This window comes from Aythya fuligula, chromosome 27 (assembly GCF_009819795.1).
Source record: "Aythya fuligula isolate bAytFul2 chromosome 27, bAytFul2.pri, whole genome shotgun sequence".
NCBI classification, from domain to species: Eukaryota; Metazoa; Chordata; class Aves; order Anseriformes; family Anatidae; genus Aythya; species Aythya fuligula.
Window position 1 is genome coordinate 5,266,690 of NC_045585.1, and position 24,109 is coordinate 5,290,798.

The 24,109-nt window shown below is 54.2% G+C and overlaps 4 protein-coding genes across 9 annotated transcripts; all 4 read left to right on the forward strand.

Annotated features, from left to right (window-relative positions):
• The first annotated feature begins 73 nt into the window (after positions 1 to 73).
• Positions 74 to 3,870, forward strand: GOLGA7 (golgin A7). Its single transcript, XM_032204170.1, has 5 exons — positions 74 to 227; positions 1,158 to 1,310; positions 1,660 to 1,761; positions 2,053 to 2,116; positions 2,892 to 3,870. The coding sequence occupies exons 1-4, from the start codon at positions 117 to 119 to the stop codon at positions 2,098 to 2,100; spliced, it is 414 nt and encodes a 137-aa protein (XP_032060061.1). The 5' UTR covers positions 74 to 116; the 3' UTR covers positions 2,101 to 2,116; positions 2,892 to 3,870.
• A 468-nt stretch (positions 3,871 to 4,338) lies between these two features.
• Positions 4,339 to 12,171, forward strand: GINS4 (GINS complex subunit 4). Of its 2 annotated transcripts, none has more exons than XM_032204091.1 (8): positions 4,339 to 4,437; positions 4,552 to 4,638; positions 4,837 to 4,950; positions 5,405 to 5,502; positions 5,843 to 5,931; positions 6,328 to 6,418; positions 6,507 to 6,625; positions 12,111 to 12,171. In XM_032204091.1, the coding sequence occupies exons 1-7, from the start codon at positions 4,339 to 4,341 to the stop codon at positions 6,601 to 6,603; spliced, it is 675 nt and encodes a 224-aa protein (XP_032059982.1). In that variant the 3' UTR covers positions 6,604 to 6,625; positions 12,111 to 12,171. The 2 variants fall into 2 exon arrangements, with proteins under 2 accessions (XP_032059982.1, XP_032059981.1); XM_032204090.1 differs by lacking the exon at positions 12,111 to 12,171 and adding an exon at positions 7,746 to 10,423.
• Positions 8,317 to 14,798, forward strand: LOC116499375 (protein phosphatase 1 regulatory subunit 3C-B-like). 5 transcript variants are annotated; one of them, XM_032204085.1, is made up of 4 exons: positions 8,317 to 8,369; positions 10,451 to 10,509; positions 12,111 to 13,016; positions 14,731 to 14,798. In XM_032204085.1, exons 3-4 carry the CDS (start codon positions 12,154 to 12,156, stop codon positions 14,780 to 14,782), a joined length of 915 nt encoding a protein of 304 aa, XP_032059976.1. In that variant the 5' UTR covers positions 8,317 to 8,369; positions 10,451 to 10,509; positions 12,111 to 12,153; the 3' UTR covers positions 14,783 to 14,798. The 5 variants fall into 5 exon arrangements, 4 of the variants coding, with proteins under 4 accessions (XP_032059976.1, XP_032059977.1, XP_032059979.1 ...); XM_032204086.1 differs by lacking the exon at positions 10,451 to 10,509 and having other exon boundaries at positions 8,350 to 8,369; XM_032204088.1 differs by lacking the exons at positions 10,451 to 10,509; positions 14,731 to 14,798 and having other exon boundaries at positions 8,350 to 8,369; positions 12,111 to 13,054.
• Positions 14,799 to 14,810: 12 nt separating this feature from the next.
• On the forward strand, positions 14,811 to 21,889 carry GPAT4 (glycerol-3-phosphate acyltransferase 4). The gene is made up of 12 exons (XM_032204084.1): positions 14,811 to 15,628; positions 17,510 to 17,579; positions 17,863 to 18,160; positions 18,339 to 18,413; positions 18,830 to 18,919; positions 19,038 to 19,131; positions 19,565 to 19,680; positions 19,910 to 19,965; positions 20,294 to 20,379; positions 20,618 to 20,746; positions 20,827 to 20,906; positions 21,509 to 21,889. Exons 1-12 carry the CDS (start codon positions 15,464 to 15,466, stop codon positions 21,615 to 21,617), a joined length of 1,368 nt encoding a protein of 455 aa, XP_032059975.1. The 5' UTR covers positions 14,811 to 15,463; the 3' UTR covers positions 21,618 to 21,889.
• Positions 21,890 to 24,109: the final 2,220 nt, after the last annotated feature.

Genomic DNA, 24,109 nt, shown 5'->3' on the forward strand with positions numbered 1-24,109 from the left:
GCGTGCGCGGTGCGGCACTTCCGCCCTCGTCTCGCCCGCGGCGGGGCCTTTGCGGCAGGCGGCGCCGGGCGGAGCGAGGCGGGGAGTGGCAGGGGGGGCTCGCTGCGGGCGGCGCGATGAGGCCGCAGCAGGCGCCGGTGTCGGGCAAGGTGTTCATCCAGCGCGACTACAGCGGCGGCACGCGCTGCCAGTTCCAGAGCAAGTTCCCGGCCGAGCTGGAGAACCGGGTGAGGGCCGGGGGGGGGGCGGTGGGCGGCGTCCCCGGGTCCCGTCCCCCGCCGGGCGGTGCCGAGGCCTCGGGGGGCCGCCGGGTGTCGGGGTCCGGGCCCAGGCGTGCGGTCGTTGCCGCTCGGTTGGCACGGGAACGGGCGGCGAAAACGCGTGGGAGGCGGCCGCTGCCGCCCCTCGGCGCTGCGCGATCCGCGGGGCCGCCCAGCGCAGCCGCGTCTGGTGGCAGCGGAGCAGAATGGGCTCGTTGTCTGCTCGGGAATAACGCCTGCCTTGTGGCACTGCGGAGAGCGGCTCGGCTGGCGCTGTGCCCGCACACGAGGATCGTCTGCGGGGTCTTTCTTTGGCGTAATGTGCGCTGAGGGGGTGTCTTCACGAGAGACAACAGCTGCGCCTTGCTGATGGCTTTTTTCCCCCTTTTTGTGTTTTTTTTTTTCTTTGTTTTTGTTCATTGTTTTTTGCGTGTTCTATATCGTCCTATAGAGGGCTTGTTTGCCCAACATTTCAGGACCAGCAAGGAATTATTGACATCAAAAGTTAGCTCAATCAATTCACTTCTTAAATGCTCTTCTTAATCTACCAGATCTTTGCATGTGTGTTAAATAACCCATTTTTTTTTCCACCTTCATTTAAATTGCACTTTGATGTAGTATTTTTACTCTTAATGGCTTTACATTCAGATTGTGTTGGAATTCAGACTGGCTCTAATCGCTTGGTGGATATTTAACAGAGAATTACTGGCCTGCAACTATGCATCCTCCAGACTTTGGCTCTAAACACAGTGTCTGTTTAAAATGTTAGTAGGTGATGCATCTAAAAACACATGGAAGCACAAACAGCTATAAATGAAGGCAGATATATGGAGGTATCAGTGAGTTCTGGAATGTGGAGGGTGCGGTGTGATGGCTAAACTTGACTTTCTGTTGCAGATTGATAGGCAGCAGTTTGAAGAGACTGTCCGAACGCTGAATAACCTTTATGCGGAAGCTGAAAAACTTGGGGGCCAATCTTATCTTGAAGGGTGTCTGGCCTGTCTGACTGCCTATACTATCTTCTTGTGCATGGAAACACATTATGAAAAGGTGCGTTTCTTCTGTTCATTGTGTTGCTTAGAAGGCAGGACGTCCACAGACATCAGTTAAATATTTACTTCCTGGTAGGTTTTCTGTGACTTGCACCATTGCTGTGCAAATTCCATTTAGGGCCTGGATCTTACTGCAGGGCTGTTTCATGTGCACGTCAGACTGACTCCGATCAGACTGAGCAGTGTAATGATCATCTGTGCATCAGGGAACTTTGCAGGTTCTGTCTCTGGTGGGTGTTGGCACTGTCATGCTGGGCTGTCCTGATGTTATGTTTGTGATTCTGCTGGGCTGTTACTTCAGGGAATCATGATTTAAGAAACTGACTTTTGGGCTGTTCTATTACCAGGTTCTAAAGAAAATTGCCAAGTTCATTCAGGAACAGAATGAGAAGATCTATGCTCCTCAGGGCCTACTGCTGACAGATCCCATTGAAAGAGGGCTAAGAGTTGTATCCTTTTGTGGTTTCCAAGCTTCTCCTGACTCGTCCATCCGTGCTATGCTACCTGTTTCTCTCTGTTACTGTGGCACCCTCTAGTCATCCCTGATCTGTAACACTACATACTATTGTATGAGACAACCCTTAGGCGTACAGTTCCATTTGTTCTGTAGCTCTGAAACTAGCCTTGAAACAGTAGGTGTGAAGCACAAAGACTAAAGTTCTCCTGTTGTGGTTTTCCACTTTTTTTTAAGTTTTCATAATCTTTCCATACTATGTTTCCCTAACAACCTTTCTGTGCAGATTGAAATTACCATCTATGAAGACAGAGGTATGAGCAGTGGAAGATAAAACTGTGGAGTCTCAGGTACATATTAACATTATATTAGGTGCCAATCTCAACTTCTTTTTTGTGTGTGCTCAAAGATGTAGACTCTCCTACTGAGACAAAATATTTATCCAACCACTGCATGCAATCAAAGGCTCTTCATGTAAGTCTTGTGTGGCTTCAGTTTTCTGAATATGTAGAAATATCTGTACTTGGTATTGTGTCACTGAATGTTAATACATTTCAGGTGGTATAAAATTTAACAGAATTAACAATTTCAGGTCTTGATTGTACAGATATGTATAAACCTAACTTGTGCTGTATTATTGTAGACACACTTAAGGCTTACCCTTAAATCTAGACTTCAAAATAGAACAATATTTAAGCTCTTACTTGGATCGCTGAATAATTTTCAGACTAATGGAATAAGAGACTAAGAAATACTCAAGAGAAATCATTGATGGTGCTATAAAAGCAACTGTTCTTCCTTTAATGCTGTGAAAGATAGAACTTTTCCTGTTGTTAGAGATACCTTGTAGCAAGCTCTACTTTAAAAGCTGCTGTGTTTCCAGCACTTGTGAAACCAAGGTGTTTTGCCTAGGAGTTGTTATTATTAGCCCTAGATGCCTGAACAAATCAATATGAGTAATTGCATTTTACCTTCTTGGTTCCAAGCAAATAGAAGATGAGCTTCTATATTCTGTTGCATAGCCTGGTTTTCTTGCTGTGTACCTTCTAAGAAAACACAATATCTGTGTAAAGATTTGTATGCTTTTTTCTAAAAGTTTCTAATAATATTAAACTTCTTTTCTAGCAGATAGCTCAACAGTGGACTTGCTGTATCAAAGTTCCCCTACCTCCTACTTTAGAGCATCATTCTTCTCTCTGCTGCCAGATCCACAGTGCCATCTACTACAAGGACTAACTTCCTAAAACTCTGTTCCACATGGGGTGGCCCAGCTGGTCAGCATCCATTTTGTGGCCAATTTTTAAGCAATGAGATTATTTCTAATTTTTTTCAAGAAAAAGAGGTGATAAAGCTGCGTTCTCTGCTGAAAGAAACCAGGCGCTTGGCCCAACAGAAGTCTAGTTTTAGTCACGTGAGTGCAGTGCTGGTCCTCCCTAGTTGTTAAACCTTCCTGTACATCAGTCGGGCTTTGGAAAGCTACAAGTCAGAGTTGGGAATTTTCCAGAAACAAGGCCTTCCCTCCTGCTCAGTGCTGCAGTGAGGGGATATGCAGTGCCTCTGCCCGGAGAGAAGTGACTCAAGGCAACAAGCATTTTAAGCTTCCTGTGCTGATTCTCATGGAAAACTAGAAGGCAAAGTGTTTCTTGTTTTAGTGTTTTGGTTGTTCCTAGAAGGGGGAGGAATAGCTGGACTTTAATACTGATGTTTTTTCTACTACTGTGTGTATGTTGCTATTGCATCTCTCAGTGCTCATCAGGAGAGGGGGTCTGTTCGCGCATAGAACAGTAAGTACGATAAAATGGATGCTGAACCAATAAACAGTTCCTACCCTACTCTGATTAATATGTGAAGTGTAAAACTGTTTCTTTATGGATTTATTATATATAATTTATAGGAAAACACTGATTTGATGAACTTAGATGTTGTATAAGATGGTGTCTTAACTCTGTCTGCTGACGCTATGGAAGAGTAGCGCTGTGCATTATTTAGCATCTCCTGTGCATTGACATTCCTCAGCAATACCTGCTAAAGTTAAGTTCTTACAAACTGGGTTGGCTTGATACTTCTCTCTTGTATCCTTTTCTGTTGTCAAAGCAAGGATGTCCTGGTGCTGAGCACCGCTGTCCGATCGGGGAAGAAATTCTTGAATTTAGAAACGGAAAAATTCCACAGAAATAGCGAGTGTTTCGGCTTCCGGTGGTACTGTAGGTGCTAATACTGGATCTGAAATTCCAGGCTTATTACTCAGCCACTGATTTATTTTTTTTTTTTTGAGATTCGTTTCATATTTTAATTGTATAAAACGTGTTTTTTTTTTTTTTTTCTAAAACTGTACCTGTTGGCCTTTCACATCTGTTGTGATATTGGCAGAAGTCCGGACGGATGAGTAAATCTTTTCTTAAACTGTGTCCGTGTCGTGGTTGGCGGCGCTGGGTGTTGGGGACCCGGGAGGGAGCGGACGGGGCCTGTGGGGGGGGGGGGGGCCGGGCCGGGAGCCGCCGCCGCCGCCATCTCGCGGCTGTGGCGGGGCCGCCCGGGGCCGGGCCGCGCGTGCGCTCGGGGCCGCGCTGGGATGGCGGCGGCGGGCGGCGAGGAGCCGGGCCCTGAGGCGGCCGGTGGCGGCGAGGAGCTGGAGCTCACCCCGGCACAGCTCATCCGCAGCCTGGAGCAGGTAGCGGGGCCGGGGGGCGAGCCCCGGGGCTGGGGGGGGTCCCGTTATGGCCGTTTTTTGGGGCGCGGGGCGGGCGTGGTGCTGCCGCCGCCGCTCACCGCCTGCGTCCCGCAGGCCTGGCTGAATGAGAAGTTCGCCCCGGAGCTGCTGGAGAGCAAGGCCGAGATCGTGGAGTGCGTGGTGGAGCAGCTGGACCACATGGTAGGGCCGGCAAACGGGGCCCGGCACCCCCTGGGGGCGCCCCGGCTCCGTGCCCCCGGCTGGGGGCTGCAGGGGGGCAGCGCTTTGGGGCACCGGAGGGAGCCGCGGGCGGGTTTGGTGGTCCTGTGTGCAGGAAGACCTCACGCGCTGTGCCTTGCTTGGCATTTGAAGCTTTTAAGTTTTGTTTTTTTCTTTAAGGAGTCAAACCTGAAACGGGCAAAGGCAGGAGACTTAAAGGTCAGCGTGCACCGCATGGAGATCGAAAGGATCCGCTACGTGCTCAGCAGCTACCTGCGATGTAGGCTTGTGAAGGTAACACCTTGTGCAGAGGGGATAGGAAAGGGTAACTTCAGGGGCGATTCTCACCCATAAAACCCCACCTGCTGCAGTGAAACACTTCTTTAAAGCTCGCTCTCTTTCATCCTGGGTGCAACCCAAAACGTTTCGTTCCTTGGGCTTGCTTCTCTGTTGTGGTGAAGGAGAATCCCAGCGTTGCTGCGGTGTTCCATCACTGCATCTAAGCCCGGGACAGCACAATTAAATGTTTGTGTGTTCTGCCTGGGTCCTGCCATGTACACACATGCCTGTGCAGTGTGGAGACCCCAGCTGACCATGTTGTTAATTCAGAAGCAGGTCTTTGGTCAGGTTTGTCTGCTGTTCAGGAGCAGGTGACCTGTAGGGGAAGCATCTGAAGGGTGGGGATTGTAGTCACCCAGCTTCTAGGCGATCTGTGTCTTATTCTTTGTGACTTTTCTTTCAATACCAGATAGAGAAGTTTTTTCCCCATGTCCTGGAGAAGGAGAAGTCTCGAGCTGAAGGGGAGCCTTCTATTCTATCCCCAGAAGAATTTGCCTTTGCTAAAGAGTGAGTAGGTTTTGGATGCATCTCCCTCCCTTTGCACGGGTTACAGTACTCATCCTTGTGTTTCGCTGAACAGTTTTGCAGAGTGCTAGCTTTAGGCAGGGTTGCAGTAAAGTTCAGTTTTACCAGTAGCTTTCCTTATGGGCAAGGAAAGAGCTGAAATGAAATAATTCTGAGTCCTCACTGTGTTTGGCATCTGAGCCAGTTACTGTCAGCCAGTTGCTAGCAATCACAGGACCAGGAGATGTCACCTCTTGGCATTTTTGAATCAGTGCTCTCTAGGCAAATTTGCATTTGACTTAATCAACAGATGTTCTGATGTTTGTTTGTTTGTTTTTTCCAGGTACATGGCAAACACAGAGACTTACCTAAAAAATGTGGCCCTAAAGCACATGCCACCCAACCTGCAGAAAGTGTCCCTCTTAAAATCAGGTGAGTACAGCCAGACTCTAGGATAGTCCCAGCAAATCATAGCAAAAGAGGTGTGGGGAAAGCTCTGGGGAGCATGCAGTATTAAGAACTACTTTTTTAGCTGGTGCTCAGTAGAAACAAACATTGTTTGGTGACAGTATCCTCATGTTGCTCTGCTGTGTAGTACATGGCTTAATGCTGCTGTCCCTTCGTGCTTCTCTCAGAGCATGTGCTGACCACTGCAATCCAGTGTTGTCTTAAATGGAAGCAGTGCGCCTTACCCCTGGTCAGCATTGCCTAGCGTTCCCTTTATTGGCCTTGTGCTTGTTGTCCCCATTGCCCCTTTATGAGCTGAGCATCCTGCAGAGGAACATGAGTGAGTGCTGAGTCTGTGCTCTGAACCCACTGTTTCCACAGTCCCAAAGCCCAACCTGGATTCCTTCGTCTTCTTGAGGGTGCTGGAGAGGCAGGAGAACATCCTGGTCGAGCCGGAGACTGATGAGCAGAGGTAGGGGTCCTCCCACAGGCACTGTGGGCAGGATTCCAAACGCAGTGAGTGAGGAGCAGTAGCTTAACGCCACGCCTGCCTCTTGCAGGGAGTACACCATCGATCTGGAGGAGGGCTCGCAACACCTGATCCGCTACAAGACCATCGCCCCTCTGGTGGCCTCGGGAGCGGTGCAGCTCATCTGAGTGGTGCTGGGAGCCGAGCCAGGTAGGTGCTGAGCCAGGGCCGGCAGGTGGCGCCGGGATGGCGCGGTGGGGCCGTGGTTTGGGAGCAGCCAAGTAGACCAGCAAGATGTCTTCCCTCTACAAACCCAGAGGGGCTCGTTGTCCCCACAGTTAATCAAACTCTTAATTGCTTACGGTACACCCGGGCTCCTTTTGCCTAGAGCTGCTGAGCAAGGGTGGTCTGTGTCACAGCACTCCTTCCAATGAGGCTTTGGCGGAGCCTTGCCATGATCACTTTTGAGTCCCAAGGGAGGGACGAGTGTAGGTGCTGTCTTTCCAGATTTCGGGCTGGTCTGACAGCAGATGTGGACAGAGCACATCTGTCCTCAAAGGTAAATAATGCCTTTGTAAATCCCAGGATGCCCTTTGTTTTAAACTCACACCATAAAACCTCTGTGTGTTCATCCGTGCCCCAGTTTAGCACTGTTCTTTGAATTTAGGCTATCAGGTGGGAACTGGCTGACCAAATGGTGTGGTAACCAGTTGTGTAAACTCCACCTTCCCCCATCGGCTTTGATCTTTTCACAGGGTCTGTGCAACCCTGGGTGTTGTGCAAGTGCCCGATTGCTCTGAGGTGAAGTGGGGGGAATACTTCTGCACCACCTTTGCCACATGATCCCTTGAGCAAAAGAACACCACACGTGAAGGTATTTGCTGGCAGAGCAAATCTTGATTATCACACGGCGAGAAGGAAGGATTGGGAACAAGTAAAGGATAAAACTGAAGCTCAGGCAGAGCAAACAGAATGTCACGGGCAGGCAGGGGACAGCCACAGGATCATGTGAGGGGTGCTTAGCATTAGCTTGTTATCTGCAGTGGGAAGGGAGGTTACAGAGTTTACAGACTGTTTTCATGTGGTCTTCTTGAAAATACTGGCTGGGAGACACTGACGAACTTAGGAATTCGGTGAGTCTTCTCTGAAGGATAGTTCTGAAGGCCAAACAGCAAGTCTGTCCTTCCTTGGAAAGTCCCATGCAGCTTGTGTCCCAGGGTGGACACTCATCCACAAGCCCCCTTCTGACGTGGTTGATTACACTGATTTATCCAGGCATTTTGGTAACAATAGCACTATTCTCTTAAAATACCCACCCTTGCCATTACAGGTATCTGAGATTTGCCTGCAGAGTAGGCCTGGATTTGGAAGGAGTGTCTACAGGGGCCTTGGGCTTTTGTCTTTTCTCTGAGATTGCGAATGGTGCAATCCTGATGGAAGCTCTGGAAATACCAGGCAGTCATTGAACACTTGTCACAGAGCTCTTTAACCAGAACAACTGGTTCATGCTCACAGGGTCTCGATGCTGCCTGTGTACAATTTTGCTCCATTCACTGTTTTGCTACGTGCACAGGCTTTGCTCGAAGCCAGCACCGAAGTAGCTCCTGCGCCGAAGACTGAAGTGCTGCTATTTCACCTCTTGAAATCCTTGTCGATCAAGTCCAGCAAGGGGGGATGAGAGGCCTTCCTGCTTTTCTGGCCTTTTCTGACCTCCTCCTTTGGGCCGACAGACTTCAGGGAGATTACACTGCTGTTAGTTAATCCTCAAGCTCAAGGCTGCCTTTCTCAGTGAACTTCAGGACAAGTAAGGCCCTTGGTACAGGACGGTCTGCACGACCAGTAGCTGAGCACTGGAAGAACTGAAGGATTCTGTAAGCTCGTGGTGCTGTTGTGTTCAGAAGGATTCTGCAGCACAAGTCTGGCGGAGCTTTCCCAAGCAGTCTCTTGTTGCAGGGTGAGAACAGAAGCAGTCTTGGTTTTGCCTCACCAGCTATGTGTTGTGTGTTCATGTTGCTTCCTCTAAGGCTAGCACTCTGTATCTGAGTTCTGCAGCAGAGCATTCAGCTCCCTGTGCAGGGAGGTGTGGATCTCTAGAACCAGGTGCTGCAGAGTTACACGGCAGAGGGCATGTTCTGCCAGGACGCCTCATTTGAGAACAGTGGTGATCAGTTTCACTAAAATGGAGTCACTGTAACGATGGGGTCAGGTGAAAGCAGCTTTCTGCTGTGTGCACTCTGAATCTGAAGAGTCTCCCTCCAGAAAGTGTGGAGTTCTGCTGCAGCTGCTGTCTGCATTTGTGAGGGTAGAAGCTGTCTAGCTGCCTTCTGCTGAAACAGCTGCTGGGGAAGGGGAGTTGAGCAATTCCTTGGTGCTGGTCACACAGAGCAAAAACTCCTCCTGCCCTGCTGACCCTTGCATGCCTCTCCTAGTCCCCTGCTACGCAGCCCAGTGCCTGCCAAGTGCATGAGCAGACTGTGGCTCATTTTCCTTCAGCTCGGGGCCTTCCCTGCATCGTGCTCTGTGGGGAACAGGCTGGTGCTCCTCTGACACTGCCCTTTCTCTGCCAGGCAGGGTGTGACACAGTGCATCTTGTAGTGTGAGTGGCTTTGCATGTGTGCTTTATAGTGTTTCTAATGAATCCATTTAGGTAAAGAAGATTCTTTTAAGTACAGGCGTTAAGAGGAAGCTGGGTTTAATCCTTAGGAATCAGTAGCGCATACCTCTGCGCAGCCCCCAGGAAAGGGCTTTGGATTGCACCCTGCCTGTTCCTACAGCCCAGGCAGCTTCACAGAGGTGACCGAGATCCCGTTCAAAGTCATTGTTAATCTGCTGCTGCAAAACGTGCTCGGGAAGAGCTGCTTGGAGAACGTCTAGTGGCCTGTCTGGCAGACTTTCTCCTTGGCCCTATTAAGTTTGACTGAACAGTTGTCCGGGCAGCACGTGGCTGCAGCAGTGTCAGTGAAAGGGGCCCCTGCCCTCTTCTAGCAGCCAAATCTCAACCAGAGCTGATTTTTCCTAGAGTGCCTGCAGCACAGCTCCTTTCTGGAGTGTGAAAGCTGGTACGTGGCAGCATCGTCACAGGCTGTGCAGGATTTTTGAACATGGCTCATAGGTTGGGATCAGTCAGGCTAACAGGTTAAGTTTAGGCCCACCTGAAAGTGCTGCTGTCTGCTCGCTGTGTCCTTCTGTAAACAAGCACCTGGACACTTCTGGGACTGGATGCTGTCTCAGCGCAACACAGTGCTTCTGTTTCCTCATCCGTGTTGGGGGAAGGGGAAACATCTGCAACCTTGTCGATGAAGAGGTGCTTTTGGCTTGTACTTCTAGATGGAGAAAAAGACTTGGTGGTCAGTCCACCTTAGTCTGTGCCTGTGATGAGAATGCACTGAGAGGGAACAGCTGCTCCACGGTCCGCTGCTGGGCTGAAATATAGCCCCTGTTCTCTGTTCCTTCCAGGGTGCAGGTAGCTTGGTTTACTGGGTGATTAGCTTTCAATGCAAAGTAGGTGGGTGGTGGAAGAGGTCACAGAGAGGGCACTGGTGGTGAGCTGTGATTTCCCAGCTTGAGCCGGATCTACTCTCCCGAGTGCAAGAGAAAGGTGGAGCGATTGCTTTCATTAGCAGGAAGCCTCTTGCATGGCCGTGTCAACTTCCCCAGGTCACTGAAGTCGAATACGCGCTGTCAGTCTGAGAGGATGTGATGAAAGGATGGTTCTCAGGAAGAAACTGCTGGGAACTGACTCACTGCCTGCAGTGTGTGTGCTTACCTATGTGATTTAATGCAATCCTCTGGTATGCAGCCCAGCACAGCTGTGTGCAGGGTGGCCGTCTTCCCCGGGGCCCCAGCCTCGTGAAGAACCCATCCCTGGCACTTCGGTGAGCTTTCTCTGTTCGCTGTGGCTGTAGGTTGCTGTGCTGTTTGACAGCGTCTTTCCTAGAATTGAGAGGTGCCTGTATTAGAACTGATAGCAAGGGGGCTGTTCCTCTGAAAGCCGTCGAGAAAAAAAAACAAAAGGTGATTGTTTCTTTTTTCTAGGGTATCTGCAGGAAAATGATCTCACTAGCATGTAATTCAGCAAGGATGATCGTTCTTTAGTAAGTAGGAATAAATGCCTACAAAAAGTCACAGTGGGAAACAGCTGGAACTTCTGCAGGGAACGTTTTGAGTGTTGAAAGGTTCAGAAGCAGACAAATTAGGAGACCATGAGGAAGAACCATTAGTTCCAGGGAAGAGGGGTTCGTTCACTGGCATGACCCTGGGAAGACGTTGCCTGGGTTTGTAACTTGGGCGGTTGCAGCCACAGTTAGCCATTGCAGGCATGAGTACAACATGGCCTGTCCTCCTTCTGACCTCTGCGGAAGGATGTGACCCTGCTTGTGTCCGAGGCCAGCCTCAGAAACAAGGAGCGCTGCTTCCAGGGACGGCCTGAGCCCTGCTGCCAGCCAGGGCTTCAGCTCAAGGCTTCTGGCTCAGCATGGCAGGCGTGTGCTGACAGCAGGGCTCTCTGGCCTAGGCATGGGCTTAACAGGCCCATCAGATGAATCCGTCCTGATGCTGGCCGGGTTGGGGAACTGGTACCAGCAAGGAATTAACACCACACGGCTCCTGCAGGCCCAGCCGGACAAGTGCATCTGGCTCCTGGTTATCCGCAAAGGGCTCTGCCGTGCTCCTCCCCAGGCAGGAGTGTCTGACCCGCAGTGACCTCAGTGCCACACGTCCTTCCAGGGGAGCACTCAGCTTTGGCTCCGGCTGTTTGCTGATGTTTTTGCTGACCGAGGCCAGGGCTGAGCTGCAGATTCCTGCCAGCCACGCACAGAGTTCAGGCTCACTTCTGCTCATCCAGGGAGAGACATCTTGCACCGTGCTGAAGACGTTCAGGCAGTGGCGGTGAGAAGCCGTGTATAAATATTGATAGATGGGTTGTGTCATGAGCTGATCAAGATCTGTGCTGTCAGCAGGAAAAATCAGGTCTGCTTAACCTAAATGGCTAGACAGCTCCGGGGCGATTAGCAGGTAGCGCAGGGCAGGGGTGATCTGGTTTAGGTGACAGTCCTTTCTGTCAGGGAGTCACATGTGAGCTGAGCAGTGAGGGCGGCTCTGAATGCGAGTGGCAGGCACCCCACGGCACCTTTAGCAGGGCGAGGAAGCAGGGGCAGGAAGCTGCCGCGCTGGGGGCGTTCTGGTCCGGGGCACTCGGCTTCCCTGTGACCGGGAAAGCCCCGGCAACGGCTGCCCTAAAGCCCCCTGGAAAGAGAGGGGCAGGCGGCAGTGGGAAGGGAGGGCAGAGGAGGGCAGCGCTGCTCGGGCCGCGGCTGCCCCGGGCGGTGCCGTTCCGGGACCGTTCCCCCGGGGCCCCGCCGTGCTCGGGGGCTGGGGGCGGCCGGGCTCGGCCCGCGGGTCCGGGTTTGGGGGGGCGGGGCCTCGCCGGCCCCGAGCCGCCATTGGTCGCTCGCGGGCGCGTCCCCGGCGCCGATTGGCTGCCGCGCGGCGTCCCGGCGGCGGGCGCTCCCACGGCCCCATTCATCGCGCGGCGCCGGCGGCGGAGGGAGCGGCGGGGCCGGGGCGCGATGAGCTGCGGAGAGTGAGCGCGGGGGGGCGGGAGGGAGGGAGCGGGACCGGGACCGGGACCGGGAGCGGGCCGGGGCCCTGCCGCCCGGCAGCCGGGGCTCACCGCCTGCCCCTTCTTCACCTCCAGGCTTTTCCAGGTGTACAGCCCGCGGGCCGTCGCCCCCCCAGCCATGCCCGTGGACCTGGCCGTGCGGCTCTGCCTGGGCCACTCGCCCCCCATCCGCAAGCTGCTGACCTCCTACGAGGAGCTGCGGGGCAGCCGGGCGCGCAAACCCCTCCGCTCCTGTCTCAACCAGAAGCCGAGCGCAGAGCACGAGCCTGAGCGGCGAGATAGCGCCAAGAGCTCTAAGAGCCAGAAGAAGAAGAGGGTTGTGTTTGCCGATATGAAAGGGCTCTCGCTGACAGCCATCCGTTTCTTCTCAAAGATCGAGGAGGACCTCTGTGATTTGCAGCACACCCTGTCAGACCTCGCTTGCTTCCGACCCAGGCTGCGGGACTCACGCCCAGAAGTTTGCAGGTACGTGCTGGACTTCCCACAGCCCTCTTCAGACTATGCAGCTTTCCGCAGCCGCCTGCACAGCAACCTGGTCTGCCTGGAGAGCTGCCTGATCCAGGACCGTGCCCTGTCAGGGACAGTGAAGGTCAGAAACATCGAATATGAGAAGAAAGTCACAGTCCGCATCACTTTTGATGGCTGGAAGAGCTTTCGAGACATCTGCTGCCAGTACATGCACAGCACGTATGGCTCGGCTGACACAGACACCTTCTCCTTTGAGCTCTCGCTGCCTAAGTCCTCCAGCTCCCGCAGGGCCACGGAGTTCTGCATCTCCTTTCAGTGTGGGCAGAAGACCCACTGGGACAACAACCACGGGAGGAACTACAGGATCTGCCACGTGGGCACGATCCGCCCTCCTTCCCATGCCGTGAAGAGTGCCAACGGGGCCCGGGAGCACCTTGGCACCTCCCGGGCTGCCGCCCTTGTCCTTTCTCACCTGCAGCCCTGGCGGCGCTCGGAGCCTCGCGCCCCGTACTGGTAGGGGAGCAGCGGGGGGACAGGCGGAGCTCCGTCCCTTCCCGTCCCCGTCCCTGCCGTGGTGCGGGGCTCACCGGGGGGGGCCGGCAGCGGCAGGGGCCGCTTTGCTCGCTCCTCCGCGGGACCTTCAGAGCCGGCCCTGCCGCAGCGCCCGGGGGGCGCCTCCCGGCGGTCCCAGAAGGCGGCGCCGCCGCGAGAGGCGTGGACAGCGGGGACGGACGGGCCGCCGGGGGGAGCCGGGCTGCCGCCCCAGGGCCTTACCGGGGGGGTTCGCGGCGCGGCCGGGCTGTGACGGGCTCAATAAAGGCGGCGGGGGCTGGAGCGGCTGCGGCTCTGCGGCGGGGCGGGGGGGGGCGGGGCGGGCCCGGCGGCGTGCGCGGCCCCGCGGTGGCGTCATCGCGCGGGGCGGGGGCGCGCACGGCACGTGGCGGGGGCGGGGCCGGGCCCGGCGGCGGCGGCGGCAGGTGGGTGCCCAGCGGGGCTGGGGGGGGGGGGAGGCGGGGGGGCTCGGTTCGGGTCCGTTGGGTTCGGTTCGGGCCCGGTCCCGCTGCGGGCGGGGCGGGGTGGGGCGGTAGCGCGGGGCCCGGCCGGGCCGCGGGCCGTTGTGACCGTTAACCGGCAGCAGCGCGGCCTCCCCGCCCGCTGCCGGCCGCGCCGCAGCGCCCCCGCGTGTGGGGAGGGCAGGGGAGGGGAGGCCCGGCCCGGCCCAGCTCCCGGCCCCGGTAAGGGTTAAGGGTAAGGCGCCGTCCGCCCCGGCTCCGTGCGGGGTGGGCCCGGAGGCCGCGGCCAAACGGGGGGCGGCGGCGGCGCGGGGCGGGGCTGCCCGGCCCGGGGAGCCGCCGGTACGGTGCGGTGCGGTACGGTACGGGCACCGCGTGCCTGGGGCCGGGGCGGGGCTGCTCCGTTCCCCGGGGGAGCACAGGGGCCGCCCGGCCCCTGCCCGGCCCCTGCCCCCCTGCGCTTCCCAAGTGCCCGTCCTCGGGCCCAGGCCCGTGCCCTCCGGTGGCAGGCGAGGGCAGCGTCCCCCGGGCGTTCTCCCCTGAGCTCTTCCCAGCAGCCGGCGTTGGCCTCCCGCGTGCCCGCTGCGCCAGGGGCATCGCCTCCCGAGAGCCCTGCTGTCGGGTGTTGACCTTTGCCTGGTCCCCGTGCCCCAGCGCGTTCCGCTGTGGCTAATCATCCGCAGTAATTCTTGCCTTGGGCTAAGTTCCTGCCGTGAACTGTCTGTGAGGCAGCAGCGGGGGAGCCGCGCCCCAGGAACCTGTGTACGGGAGCAGAGGAAGTGATTCCTGCCCAGGAAGCTGGGGCCCGGCTGGCTCCCTGCTCTGGGATTCCTGCGACATGAGAGGGGCGGTAAGGTCGCTGGCGCTCCGGGGAATCCTCTGTCACTCCATTGGCTCCTTTCCTGTATTTGGGAGCTGCTTACGGAGCCTGCTGACATCCTGCGCTCTGAGGGTGGTTCTAGCAGCTGCTCAGGCTGAGCTTTGGATGGGAGGAAGGTGCAGCACACACATCTGTGGCGGTGCCAGGCAGTAGCTGGAGTGGCGGCCTGAGTCCGCTGTGCCCGAGGAGCTGCTCGGGGTGATGTGTCCTCAGCCTGAGCACTGCCTCTGACAGCTCAGAGCCCGCTGTGCCTGGCCTCCTGCCACCCTCTCCATGTTGACGTCTCTCGGAGTTGTGCGGCTTGCCTGACTTCGGTTTCTCTTTCCTCTGCTAGTGCTGGTGACATGCGAGTGCCTGGTCTGCCAAGAAGCCAACTCGCTCTTTGAAGAGTTTTCCAGGGACACGAGCTTCATTTGAGTGTGTTACGACCCTTCAGTGTGAGTGGATGCGCAGGGCCTGTGGAATTAAACTTGTTACAGGCGTCATGCTAGGGTCTGTGCCAGTGTCTGCGTCCTCGTGGAAAGAACAGCAATAGCTCCACGCTCAGTAGGTGCCTGCAAGTGCCACCTCCCTCGATCTCCTCCAATGCAGACTCAGGGATGGACTCCACCTTGTCCCTGTGAGGAGATACTGTATGCTCTCGGCAGCCAGAGGGGAATTCTACTGCTGGCGTCTTCACAAGCTGCCCCACAGCGGAACTTGCTCAGCGGCACCTTGGGAGATCCGTTCACACAGCTTCACGCCAGTACTTGCTGCAGACCCATGGAGGAACTTGCTCGCATGCTACATCTCCTTTGAGCTCCTCAGCCTGCGCTGTTTGAACTCACCGGGGCTCCTGGCAGTCTGTTTGCTTGTTTTCCCAACCGCGCTCCCTGATCCTGTTGCATTCCCTCTCTTGTAGAGCCCAAAAAAGATGTGAACTTTGGAATGGGGTCTGTGAGCAGCTGCAGACTCGGTACATGTGTAAGACTTTTGCTGAATAATAGCAGGACTGGTTAACTGCTGTGGGCAGCCTTTCTGCCTGGCTGTGGGGGCGCAGGGCACCAGCCTTGCTTAGGCCCTTCACCATGTTCCTCCTGCTCCCCTTTGACAGCCTGGTCGTTAATCTCTTGGGGATTTCCATAACTGTCCTCTTCACTCTGCTTCTGGTTTTCATCATTGTGCCAGCAATTTTTGGAGTCTCCTTTGGCATCCGCAAGATTTACATGAAAACATTATTAAAGATTTTTCAGGTAAGTCATGTTCTCAACATTTTGAGTGTTGGAGAGCAATTACAGGGGTCTCGTCAAGCACAGTTGTGCTGGGAGGAGAGGCTTTTGCCCCTCAGCAGAACACTGAAGGTGGCTGGGGTGGGAGGTTGGTTTGCTGGTGACGCGCTGCTGCCAGCTGACCCGCAGGAGTCATCTCAGCCAAACACAATTTATTGGACTAATGATCACGGGCTGGTCTTTTTTTTCCTGTAATTAAGCCACGAAGTCTTCAGACAAGTAGTAGGGCAGGACAGCGCAGGCAGTCGGTATGCAGATAGTGCCGCCGTCCTGTGCAGCTGCAGATGTGCTGGGAGGAGGCGTGTGCTCGGAGGGGTTAACGTCCCAGACGAGGCTGGGCGCTGCTGCAGTTTGATGTGGAAGGAAGCCAAAAGGGGTGTAGGGCATGGTGGGGAGGGACGGGGCTGCAGGCAGTGGGCTGCTTATCTCTGGTACGTTTGGATGAAGCAAAAGCAGGCAGCGAGGCGGGACTTTGTGTGCTGTGAACCCTGAGCAGTCTGCAGCCAGAACCCAGAACTTTCAAGACCTTTCTGTCCTGGGGCGCCACCTGCTTATCTGCCGAGCCCAGCAGCCACATTTGTACCTGCAGCCTGAGGACACCCAGCAACCCTCACTGCCCCTCTGGACACCGAGAAGCCAAGTGGAATTTTCCAGCGTGGGGTTATGCTGTTTCCCTGCCTGCCTTTGCAGACCTATTTTCTGAGCTATCTTACCCAGAACCTCTCCTTGAATCAAGTCCCTGATGAACCCAGAATTTTTGTCAAACTCCCAATAGGTAAAGCCCAAACCACCCCACGCTGCCAGCCCAGGGAAGAGGAAGAGGGTTGTCTTGTGCTTAGCAGGGAAGTTTCAGACTCTTACATGTGTAGTTCAGACCTCTGCAGTGTTTGGTGGTGCTGCTGCTGCCTGAGCAGGGCTGATTGCTCCTGGGACGATCTCTGGACTTGGGAGGGCAGCCCTGTGTGTGAGTGGGAGTCCCAGGGCGTTGTGCAGGGCTGCATTAACACAGGTGTCTGAAAGCCTGGCTTCAAACTTAGTGACTGAACTGAGAGAAAAAATACAGAAGAATTTTGGTTTATCCAAAATGGAACATTTCACTGGCCTTTTTATTATTATTATTTTATTTTCTCCTTTCCTTTCTTTAATTTAGTTCTGGAACATTTACTCTCAATGCATGTTTTGGTGTTCAATTTTGAAACGTTTTTTCTGAAAAGACTTTGAAATCTACTTCAGCTTTTATCAAAGGATCTTTGTAGTGGGAGAGAAGAGCACTCTGGCAGAACTGCCCACAGATTGATGGAAAACTCAGCAACTGGGGCTGGTCACTGGGATGTGTACGCCTGGGGAGCATTATTCACAAGAAATATTTTCCGGACTCTCAAGGCCAGTGTTGCAAACCTGGAGGCTGGGCAGCGGCAGCCACCTGCGAGCTACAGCAGAGCCTGCAGGACAGGGGCTGCAGAAAATCCTGCTGTGCCATCTCACCACTGAGCACTCTTCCATCTGCTGGTGTTCATTCTTTGCTGGGGCTCTGCTGTGCAGAATGGCACGCTCGTGTGTGCGTGTTAAGGCTTTCCTAGGTGCTGCTCACCTCCCCAGCAGTCCTCTTGCCCCACTGCAGACAAATCTCTGCTCTGGGAACTTTCTTCCCACCCCAGTTTCTGCTTCTCCCTCAGTTCGGTTGCATGTTCATGACTTTCATTCAGTTCTGTACAGAAGCCTTCTGCCTTCATCTCCTCTTTTCCCCTTACCTGTGGTCTTCCCTGAAAGCCAACTGGAAAATGGGCATTCTGAAGGGGAGCTGCAGGCTTTGACAGTCTTGATTGCCATGTGTGTCTCTTGCAGTGGGCAACACTGAGAATAGAGCGTGGTGCCAAGGAGAAGAACCATCCGTTATACAAGCCCTATGTCAATGGTAAGATCATGCCCCGCGTGGGTATACACCAAGTTCAAATTTCTGTATGGGAGCTGTGGTAAATGTGTCTGTGAGCAGCCGAGGTAGGGTGGGAAACCCTCTCCCTGTAGGTGGAGCAGCAGGGTGGCTGTGGAGAGATCAGGTGCATGAGGCACCTAGAGCTTGCTTCATGTCTAGGTAGCTGGGAGGACTGGTTTGTTCCTGGCTGGGCTGGAGGAGGGAAGGGAAACCCTGGCTCTCATCTGTCTTTGAGCTTTGCTCAGCTGCCCATGGCCTCTTACAGGTATCATTGCGAAAGAACCAACATCTCTGGAAGAGGAGATCAAGGAGATCCGCCGGAGTGGCAGTGGCAAAGCCCTGGACACCCCTGAGTTTGAGCTCTCAGATATCTTCTATTTCTGCCGCAAAGGCATCGAGACCATCATGGATGATGAAGTGACCAAGAGGTTTTCAGCTGAAGAGCTGGAGTCCTGGAATCTGCTCAGCAGGACCAACTACAACTTCCATTACATCAGCCTGCGCCTCACTGTTCTCTGGGGACTGGGTGTTCTCATCCGCTACTGCTTCCTGCTGCCCCTCAGGTGAGTGCTGCTGTGCAGCGTGCCCATGAGGTGGTGCTGCGGGCTGTCGCTGCTGCAGCAGGTGCAGCTGGTCCTCAAGTCCCGTGGACCCTGCTCAGCACGATCAGGAGGGACGGACAGGTGCTGTGCAGGGCCTGTGGCCTGGCTTTGCTAGCATGTGACTTCCCTCTTTCTGCAGGATAGCCCTGGCGTTTACTGGTATCAGTTTGTTGGTGACTGGCACTACAGTCGTGGGATATTTGCCAAATGGAAGGTGAGTTGGTCTTGGAGAGAAGAAGGGATGGGGCAGCTCCGTGGGCCATTTGAGACCCGATGATCCTGAATGTTTCTTGAAAGGCCTGGCTGTTCTGCCTGCTGCAGGCGAGGCGCAGAGTCCTGGCATCTGTAGCCTGTCAGGAACAGACACCCTGTAATTTTAAACAAAGGACCTAAATACAAACATTAAGGCCCTTGGCGGGTCTCTCAGCCCTGGGCTCTGAACAGAATAAAACCAGAAGAGAACAAAGACCTAAGCGTGCTTCTTGGGCATTATCAGTCAGTGGTCATAAGCTGACAGCAAACCCCAGCGGGAGATGTGTTTCTGCAGTTGGATCTCATGGCCTGAGCCAGCTGGGCCAAGTGGCACCATCACAGGGAGCTGGGGGTGATAGTCTCTGTTCTGGGCTGCAGGTGTAAAGAGTTCCTCAGCAAGCACGTCCACCTGATGTGCTACCGGATCTGCGTGCGTGCCCTCACAGCCATCATCACCTACCACGATCGGTAAGGAAGCGCTGCCTGTTGCAGACCGTCCTTCCCCTCCAGCCACTCCGTGCTGTGCCTCTTGCAGGCCTCTCTCTTCGTTCCTCTGCCCTCATCTGTGTCTTTGTTTTGCATTTAGAGAAAACAGACCCCGAAACGGAGGCATCTGCGTGGCTAATCACACATCCCCCATTGACGTGATCATCCTTGCCAGCGATGGCTACTATGCAATGGTAAGGTCTGTGCCCCAGCTCTGCCTGCTGAGGCCTGGCCAGATGTATTTTTGGAGCAGCAAGTATATTGCATGGGGCAAGTTGTGGGCAGAAAGAGGCTTTTGCACACGCAGAACTGCATGAACTCTCAGGCCCTGTGCACTGATACCCTGTTGCGTTGCTTTCCAGCGAGTTTGCCTGGAATTCAGAGCACCAAGGCATTCTGGCCACTGCTTTGCAAGGAGAGTTCTTGGCTTTGCTCTCTATGGAAGAGCAAGCTACATCCTCAGCTTGGCCACCCTGGGGCTTGCTGCATCTTTCCAGTCAGAGCCTCTCAGCCTTACCGGGACAGGGGTGGAAAGATGAACCTCAGCTTGGCTGCGAAGCTGTAGGAGCTGCCTTGGCCTTCAAGCGTGCCCAGGTCTTGTAACTTGTGTCTTCTCGTGCTGTTCAGGTGGGTCAAATCCACGGCGGGCTGATGGGTGTGATACAGAGAGCCATGGTGAAGGCTTGCCCCCACGTCTGGTTTGAACGCTCAGAGGTCAAAGACCGTCACCTCGTCGCCAAAAGGTGTGACAGTTGCTAGCTGCAGGGAGAGGTCTGGAGGCTGGGAAAGACAGGGGGCTGCCCTCTTCCCTTGGGTGAGGACACTGCCTCTCCTCGTGGGTGTTGGGAGAGTGTGGCAGTGTCACTGGCATCCAGATAGTCCTCGGTGACTGAAGGATAAGTGCTGTGTGCTGTGTGGGTTGCTAGGATAGCCCCGGTGCCGTGTGCTAATTGGTGACGCTCTTCTGTTTAGGCTTACAGAGCACGTCCAGGACAAGAGCAAACTGCCTATTCTTATCTTTCCAGAAGGTGAGTCGTGGAGTGAGGCCAGAGGAGCCCCTGGTGGAGAGGGTGTGCTGGGACAGCACCCTCTTTATGTGACTTCCTTGCTTGTGCAGCCAAGGGCCTTGAGAGCCTTCAGTGAGGCAAAAGGAGCATTATAATTTTAGAACTAACTGAGCGAGGAATGCAGAAGTCATATATGATGTCTTAGTGATGCTGCACCTCCTGTGCACCCAGAGAGCGAGGTTTGGAGTGAGTGTTAGGGGTCAGCTGCTGGATGCCTGTAGGTGTATAGCTTAGACCCTTGAACTGACTTGCAAGGGGAAGTTGAGAAGATTGTGCTTGCCTTTAACAGGAACCTGCATCAACAACACGTCTGTGATGATGTTCAAAAAGGGGAGCTTTGAAATTGGAGCCACAGTTTACCCTGTAGCCATCAAGGTATGAGAAAGCAAACATTCTTACAGCAGAAGTAGCCCTCTGCATGAGAGCTGAGTCGTAGTGGCTCAGTCTTGGCACTGATGGGTCAGCAGCCTGGTCTGAGGGCGTGGGGACACTGAGGTTACTTCATGTGGTGCGCTGGGGAGGGCTGGCCTACAGCTGGGCTTTGGGGAGAACTCGGAGCCTCAGGGAGGGTGCATCCTCTGCCTGACTTTCATGAACTCTTCTGCCTCTGTAGTACGATCCACAGTTTGGAGATGCCTTTTGGAACAGCAGCAAGTACGGCATGGTAACCTACCTCCTCAGGATGATGACCAGCTGGGCCATTGTCTGCAGTGTCTGGTACTTGCCCCCGATGACCAGGCAGGTAAGTAAGCTGAGCCTGCCCTACCTGATCCACTGCAGGGCTGCCCTTTTCTTCTGCTGCATGATGTCATTTTCCCACAGCCTGAAGAGGACGCTGTCCAGTTTGCCAATCGAGTGAAGTCAGCCATTGCCAGGCAGGGAGGCCTTGTGGATCTGCTCTGGTGAGTCCAGGCAGGCTTTTCTCTTCCTGGTGCTAGGGTTCCTTGCTCCTGGGTCCTGGTAAGTGTGTGTGGGCTGCAGAGCTAAGTTCATTTCTTGCATTGGGCAGATTAGGCCTATGGAGAAATGGAGGTAAGTCTCCAAAACTGCTGCTCTGTAGTCAGGACCCAAATCTTTCCTTCTTCTGTGTGTGCTGGGCACCAGAGCTTCATTCTGTGATTCTGGCTTGCACTTAGATGCCCTTGTTCTTCTTGATGCTGCTAGCAAAACAGGTGGATCTTGAGAACCTCTCTTGTCAGGCACTAAGATCGTCAGAGCCTCGGAGGTGGAGGGCCTCTGCAGGCGCTGTGCTGTGCTGGTATCAGAGCACCCCACACTGACAGAGCTGCCATGTAGAGCCCTGTGCAGGGCCATGGGTGCCACTCCTGGCAAAGCAAGGTGTGAAAGAAACTCCCCTTGGGGACAGTCAGCCTGCAGTGTGTCTTGGCAGCCCGAGGTGCAAGTGCAGCTGTCCGGCCGGTGTGGGACCTGCTGCTCTGAGAAGCCCCAGTGGAGGTGTCAGTGCACACCTGTAGCTCCACTGAGCATATGACTCTCTTCACAGGGATGGAGGTCTGAAGAGGGAGAAGGTGAAAGATACGTTCAAGGAGGAACAACAGAAACTCTACAGCAAAATGATTGTAGGCAACCATGAAGACCGGAGCCGCTCCTGAGCCCTCTGCCTCCAGCACTGATACTGGGCCCGGTCAGAGCCCTCTGCCTCCAGCACGAGCCAGGGCTTGTCTGAAGCAGCTCTGTGTGTTTGGACTTTGGCTGCTCCAGAGCTGCTTGGACTTGCTTGTTAATTCTCTGGCTTTTTCCCGGGGGCACTGTTACTGCCCAGAGTCTTCTCGCCCTGGGCAGCTCTTGGCAAAGATGCCTTCTTGTTACTGTTACAGTGAAGCCCCTTGCAGGGGCAATATTAAATGAAACACTTCTGGTGTCATATGCTTCCATGTGGTGTTCACAGGCTCGGGGGAGGGCTGGTGTGTTGATGTGCATGTGTGTCAGTCACAAGTCTCCCACAGCACAGAAGCTGGTGAGCTGCACTGAGATTAGCTGCCTTGACAACCAAACGGTTCTTAGGAGCCTGTGCCTCTCCTGTCCGTGGCACAAAACCCATGGAACCAGTATGTGGTCTCACCATTTCCAGCTTTACCTTCACAAGGAGAAACCTTTCCTCTTCCTTTTGCTACCCTAAGGGGCGGTTGCTGAGCAAGGGTAGCTGATGCCTTGTAGGTCAGGACAGCCATCCTGTGGTGAGAGTCCTTAAATATGAGTTTCTCTGAACAAGCTCCCGCTATGGATTCAAGGTAGTTTCCTTTCTGCTTGTTTTTATTTGGGTAAAACACATATCAAGAAAGAGGCAGAGAAAAGAAAGCATGAGAAAGAAACGTGAATTCCTCTAACCTTTCCCAAAATATACTGTGCACACCCTCCTGTTACTCAGTTGTGTGCCACCTTCCAGCTTTGTGTTGTTAATGTGTTTGAAACTATTATTTTGGGTCAGCTAGGGGATCTTGACCTGTGCAAGCAGGGTATGCCCGAAGCACGGGGTGTCCCCATAAGAGAAACCCTACTTTCCACCATGTGCTATTTTTCAGCTGTCCTAGGACCATGAACTTATGCACAGATATCCTAAAATCTTCTCAGTACAATACCCGAGAGGAGACAGTCCTTCCAATGATGTAAAGCTACACTTAACAGCATATGATCTATTAAAATATAATTAAGGGAAATATTTCTGTACCAAACTGATTCACCTTTGCTTCTTGCAGTGATCAAAACATGATCCTGCATAAACATGCACACAGACACATTCAATGAATAAACATGGGGTTCAGTTATCAGTGATCTGTTACATACGATCCCCATTAACACCAGCATCACCAGTAGAAACCACACTCTTCTCATTTACTGATGGAGACACCTTTATTGGCCCCAGGCTTTTCATTATTGCCCCAATATCATATTCTCTTCTGTCTAAAGTCAGATATGGCAACTGGTGTAAGGGAAGAAAAAAATAAAATGAAGAAAGTCTGGTTTATTTCCATTTCCACCAAAGATATTAAAACAAAAGCAGCTGAAGCCAAGCAGTGGACAGTTAGCAGCATCTACAGGGTTGAAATTAATTGCTTTTGCTCTTGTACTACCAAAGGAAGACAAGGTAACAGCTTGCTAATAGGTACCCGAGGCCCCTCCTGCAGGAGTTCATAGTGGTGGTAAGGAGCTATTCACCAGTAGTTTAGTTTACCAGACTCACCCTTAGCAGCCGTTCACCAGTCCTCCATCCCTATTTCTTAGCTGATGGGGCTATTGCTTTGCTACTTAAAAAGAAATAAAGAAAGAAAGTAACCTTTCTTGTCAGTTTTTGTTGGCAGGCAGTGTTTGATGACCAACTTTTAGATGTATGAGAACTGGTGGCTATAACACACATGCTGGGGGAGCTACGCTTCGGTTCCCAAGGGGGGCTGTGCTATCCTTTAGCACTCTCCCATACCATTTAACCACAACACTTCGCTATCTGTATTTGCTCCGGTTCCTGCTAGAGTCAGATCCATGCCCAAAAGGTTGCTGCTGGCCTCGTGGCTGCCATGGTAGCCTCTGACCAGCCCCAGCCCTGCCCAGATGAGCGCTGCTGCTCTGGCCCCAGGGCTCACAAAGCTTTTCCCTGCCCCAGGGCCCACTTGGCCCAAACCCCAGCACCGTGCCCTGGCCTGAGTGGCTCTGGAGCGTGCACGAGACCCAGAGCGCTGCAGGCTCCAGGCTGCACCGTGCTCTCTGGGTGCCCCTGGGCTGAGCTGCACTGGGCTCAGTGCATCGCTGCCCAGCCTGCCCCCACCTGGGCAAGGTCTCAGGGCTTTCCTTTGCCTTTCCCCAGCCAGCAGCCCGCTCCCATGCACCTGCCTGCACTCTTCCTGTCCTCTCCAAGTCGGGCACCGGCTCCGGCTGTGCAGCCACCGCTGCGTGCACCGGCAGGGGCTGCGTTCCAGCACCTGCAGCAGCCCCTGCGTGCTGGCACCTGGCTGCAGGTGCCCACAGGTCTCCTGCCCCAGCTCGCAGTCCCCAGCTGCCTCCAGCCACCGCCGTGCTTGTGGCCATCCCCGCAGCCGGGCTGCTGCACGGCCGGACAGGTTAGGAGGCACGCATCCATCTTGCCTCGGCT

What these genes read in the sequence shown, in the direction of transcription:
- GOLGA7 (XM_032204170.1), top strand. Translation starts at nt 117, where the DNA reads ATGAGGCCGCAGCAGGCGCCGGTGTCGGGCAAGGTGTTCATCCAGCGC. An exon ending in CGGCCGAGCTGGAGAACCGG is followed by an intron (nt 228 to 1,157) that starts GTGAGGGCCGGG and finishes TTTCTGTTGCAG; the next exon opens with ATTGATAGGCAGCAGTTTGA. An exon ending in TGGAAACACATTATGAAAAG is followed by an intron (nt 1,311 to 1,659) that starts GTGCGTTTCTTC and finishes TTCTATTACCAG; the next exon opens with GTTCTAAAGAAAATTGCCAA.
- GINS4 (XM_032204091.1), top strand. Translation starts at nt 4,339, where the DNA reads ATGGCGGCGGCGGGCGGCGAGGAGCCGGGCCCTGAGGCGGCCGGTGGC. An exon ending in TCATCCGCAGCCTGGAGCAG is followed by an intron (nt 4,438 to 4,551) that starts GTAGCGGGGCCG and finishes TGCGTCCCGCAG; the next exon opens with GCCTGGCTGAATGAGAAGTT. An exon ending in AGTGTCCCTCTTAAAATCAG is followed by an intron (nt 5,932 to 6,327) that starts GTGAGTACAGCC and finishes CTGTTTCCACAG; the next exon opens with TCCCAAAGCCCAACCTGGAT.
- LOC116499375 (XM_032204085.1), top strand. Translation starts at nt 12,154, where the DNA reads ATGCCCGTGGACCTGGCCGTGCGGCTCTGCCTGGGCCACTCGCCCCCC. An exon ending in GAGCCTCGCGCCCCGTACTG is followed by an intron (nt 13,017 to 14,730) that starts GTAGGGGAGCAG and finishes TTCCTCTGCTAG; the next exon opens with TGCTGGTGACATGCGAGTGC.
- GPAT4 (XM_032204084.1), top strand. Translation starts at nt 15,464, where the DNA reads ATGTTCCTCCTGCTCCCCTTTGACAGCCTGGTCGTTAATCTCTTGGGG. An exon ending in CATTATTAAAGATTTTTCAG is followed by an intron (nt 15,629 to 17,509) that starts GTAAGTCATGTT and finishes TGTCTCTTGCAG; the next exon opens with TGGGCAACACTGAGAATAGA. An exon ending in CGTCACCTCGTCGCCAAAAG is followed by an intron (nt 19,681 to 19,909) that starts GTGTGACAGTTG and finishes TCTTCTGTTTAG; the next exon opens with GCTTACAGAGCACGTCCAGG.